This window comes from Triticum aestivum, chromosome 2B (assembly GCF_018294505.1).
Source record: "Triticum aestivum cultivar Chinese Spring chromosome 2B, IWGSC CS RefSeq v2.1, whole genome shotgun sequence".
In the NCBI taxonomy this organism is placed as follows: domain Eukaryota; kingdom Viridiplantae; phylum Streptophyta; class Magnoliopsida; order Poales; family Poaceae; genus Triticum; species Triticum aestivum.
The window spans coordinates 701,103,718-701,106,287 of record NC_057798.1 but is presented as its reverse complement, the minus strand read 5'-3'; the positions used below and the strand labels follow the sequence as shown (position 1 = coordinate 701,106,287).

The 2,570-nt window shown below is 56.6% G+C and overlaps 1 protein-coding gene across 1 annotated transcript; it reads right to left on the bottom strand.

Moving 5' to 3' along the window:
* Positions 1 to 779: 779 nt before the first annotated feature.
* Positions 780 to 1,617, bottom strand: LOC123042167 (BTB/POZ and MATH domain-containing protein 3). Its single transcript, XM_044464680.1, has one exon. It carries the CDS (start codon positions 1,599 to 1,601, stop codon positions 792 to 794), a length of 810 nt encoding a protein of 269 aa, XP_044320615.1. The 5' UTR covers positions 1,602 to 1,617; the 3' UTR covers positions 780 to 791.
* Between the last annotated feature and the right edge of the window lie 953 nt (positions 1,618 to 2,570).

The window sequence follows — 2,570 nt, the reverse complement described above, 5'->3', positions numbered from 1 at the left end:
TACGTGCTCATAACGGTGGCGGCATCCATAATTTTGCACAGCTCATTTTCACACATGAGCTTCAGCCTGTCCAGACCATCAGGTGCTGCATCACTGCGACGCTGTAGCCTTCAGCGGGCGGCGGCGGCAGCTTGTCTGCATAAATGTAGCTCAGGGTGGACACGGTCCGGGCCGGTCCGGGCCCGGTCCGAGCCGCCGTTTGGACCGGACGCCGGCGGTCCGCGCCGGACCGGACCGAGCTGTGCAGCGGTCCTGATTACAGGAACCGGACCGGCTGGCATGAAGCTCGGTGTGGACCGGCGGTCCTGCCGGTCCTGACGACGTCCAGTCACTGCCATGTGGGCCCAGGACATCGGTGTGGTGGTCGGAGTAGCAGCACGGTGGCCGGAGCCGGAGAAGAAGCACCTGATGCACGCCGGCGCGAGAGAAAGGCACGGGAGAGAGAGGGAGCAGCATGGCGCGAGGCAGAAGCGTGGTGGCGCGAGGGGACGATGGCGAGAGGTAGAGGCGCGGCGGCGCGAGGTTGTGCCGGGGAGAGGAAGTCGAGGAAGATGGCGTCGCAGGGGAGGAAGAGGGGCGGCGCAGGGGAGGAAGAGGGGCGGCGCGTGCGAGGAAGAGGATGCAGTGGCAGTTCGCTAGGTCACGCACGCCCCTCTTATTAGCTTTATTGGGCTGGGCTCTTCTGATTAGCTTTATTGGGCTGGGCCTTCGGTCCTCCGAACCGGACCGAGCTTTAACCGGACCGGACCGACCGAATTTCGGTCTCGTTTTCACGGACCGGACCGGCCATATTATCTAGCGAGCCAGGCCCGTACGGTCCGGTCCATAACGGGCCGCAGTCCGGGCCAGAAGCCCGCTCGCCCCGTCCACCCTGAAATGTAGCGAAGCATCATCTGGAAGATGGCTGGCTCCACGCCGACGACCTTGACACGCGGCTTGTCCTTCTCCGCCATGGGGCCATAGAACTGAGCTCTGAACACCGGCGACTGCGCGGCCAGAACGCACCTGTGCCCGCGGAACTTGTGGCTGCCCACGCGGAACGTGACGTCAGTGCCTCTCCCGTCCTCGAGCATGCTCTCGAGTTGGCTGCAGAGTTGGCTGGGCAGCTCCCGAGACAGCCCCCGAGACGGTGGCTCGTCGGTGACGACGGTGAGAACACACCGTATCGTGAAGCAGCCGTCCCCGAGTTCCGACAGCGATTCCAGCTTGGACTTGTCGACGAATTCCTGGTGACCCCATGCAGGGAAATCGCACCGAGAGAAGACGCACTTGAGCTTATCGAAGCTGGCTACGTTTACCTGGCTCCTTTTCTCTAGGATGCTCAGCGTGACCTTGGCAATCACATCCGGATCCGTGTCTTGGCTGTAACAGCGCAAAAACGCTGAGGCGTGGCCGTCACAGTCCTCGTCGATCCCGTCCGGGTAGAATTTGATCTTCCACTTGTAGCCGCCGACTTCGACGAGGGGCGAACTAATGAACTCGCCGACACCCATGCCATCGAGCTGCAGGTAATCGGTCACCTCGAAATTGAGCGTTCTGGTCTGCTCCCAGACCGTGGCAGGTGACGTGATCTCCGGTGAGGTCCAGCTGCTGTTAGCCATGGCCGGCGGCGGTGGAGAACAGACGGGGAGTTAATTGGTCTTGAACTACTAAATAAACTAGAACCATGTACCGTACCTAGGCGTCTTATATATAAAGGGGGAATCCGAAGAAAAGAATGAATCAAGTAAGTCCCGATGGGGGTAGGATTTGCACGCGTATACGTGCGCATCCGACTTGGGAGAGGAATCGGAGAAAGAAAGAGTTGTTATCGGCCTGTGTGCTCGATCTCGAGGTTCTCGACTTCTGATCGATGGGAGAGGATTTGCTACTATTCTTTTTCTTTCTTTTTTTCCATAATCATAAACTTGCATTAATGAACCAGGAGTATTACCATCGATCTGTAGTTGGCTAGCTACAAAAATTGGGGATACAATTCATCCAGAGACAGCGTCTCGTGCTACTACTAGTCCGAGCTGCACAAAGATGTGCTACGCCGTTGGCTTCCCTTGCCAATAAAAACTACCGCAAAGCTCTTAAGATTCCCGCTAACATCTTCAGTCTCCTGTGTAAAATGCTTGCTATTTCAGATCTTCATTCATCTCTCTTCGACCACAGACCACACCCACCACCTAAGCATCCGTTTCAACCATGGACGCATCTAGCGAACCAACAAATAGGACTCCCAGCGCAGCCAAATTTGATGTTTTGACCCTTTCGCTAAAGTTAAGCTAGATTTAATTTAATCCGGATTCGAAAATATTTCCGGATCTGACCCTTTTCCTACCGCCGGACAACTCGCCGGTAGGGTATACCATCCTACCGCCAAGTCCTCTGGTGGTAGGCAACTTATCCACGTTAGCGCAGTGCACCCATACCGCTAAACAGGCCGGTGGTAGCCTATGTAACCCTACCGCCGAGGTGCCCGACGGTAGGTGGGTACAAGCATTGTATTTGATAATTATATAACTTTTTACGGTAGGGCATGCTCCCTTACCACCAAGGGCCTCGGTGGTAGGCACTTATACCTT

Bases quoted from the DNA above. Each gene is read 5' to 3' on its own strand.
- LOC123042167 (XM_044464680.1), bottom strand. From the start codon at position 1,601: ATGGCTAACAGCAGCTGGACCTCACCGGAGATCACGTCACCTGCCACG.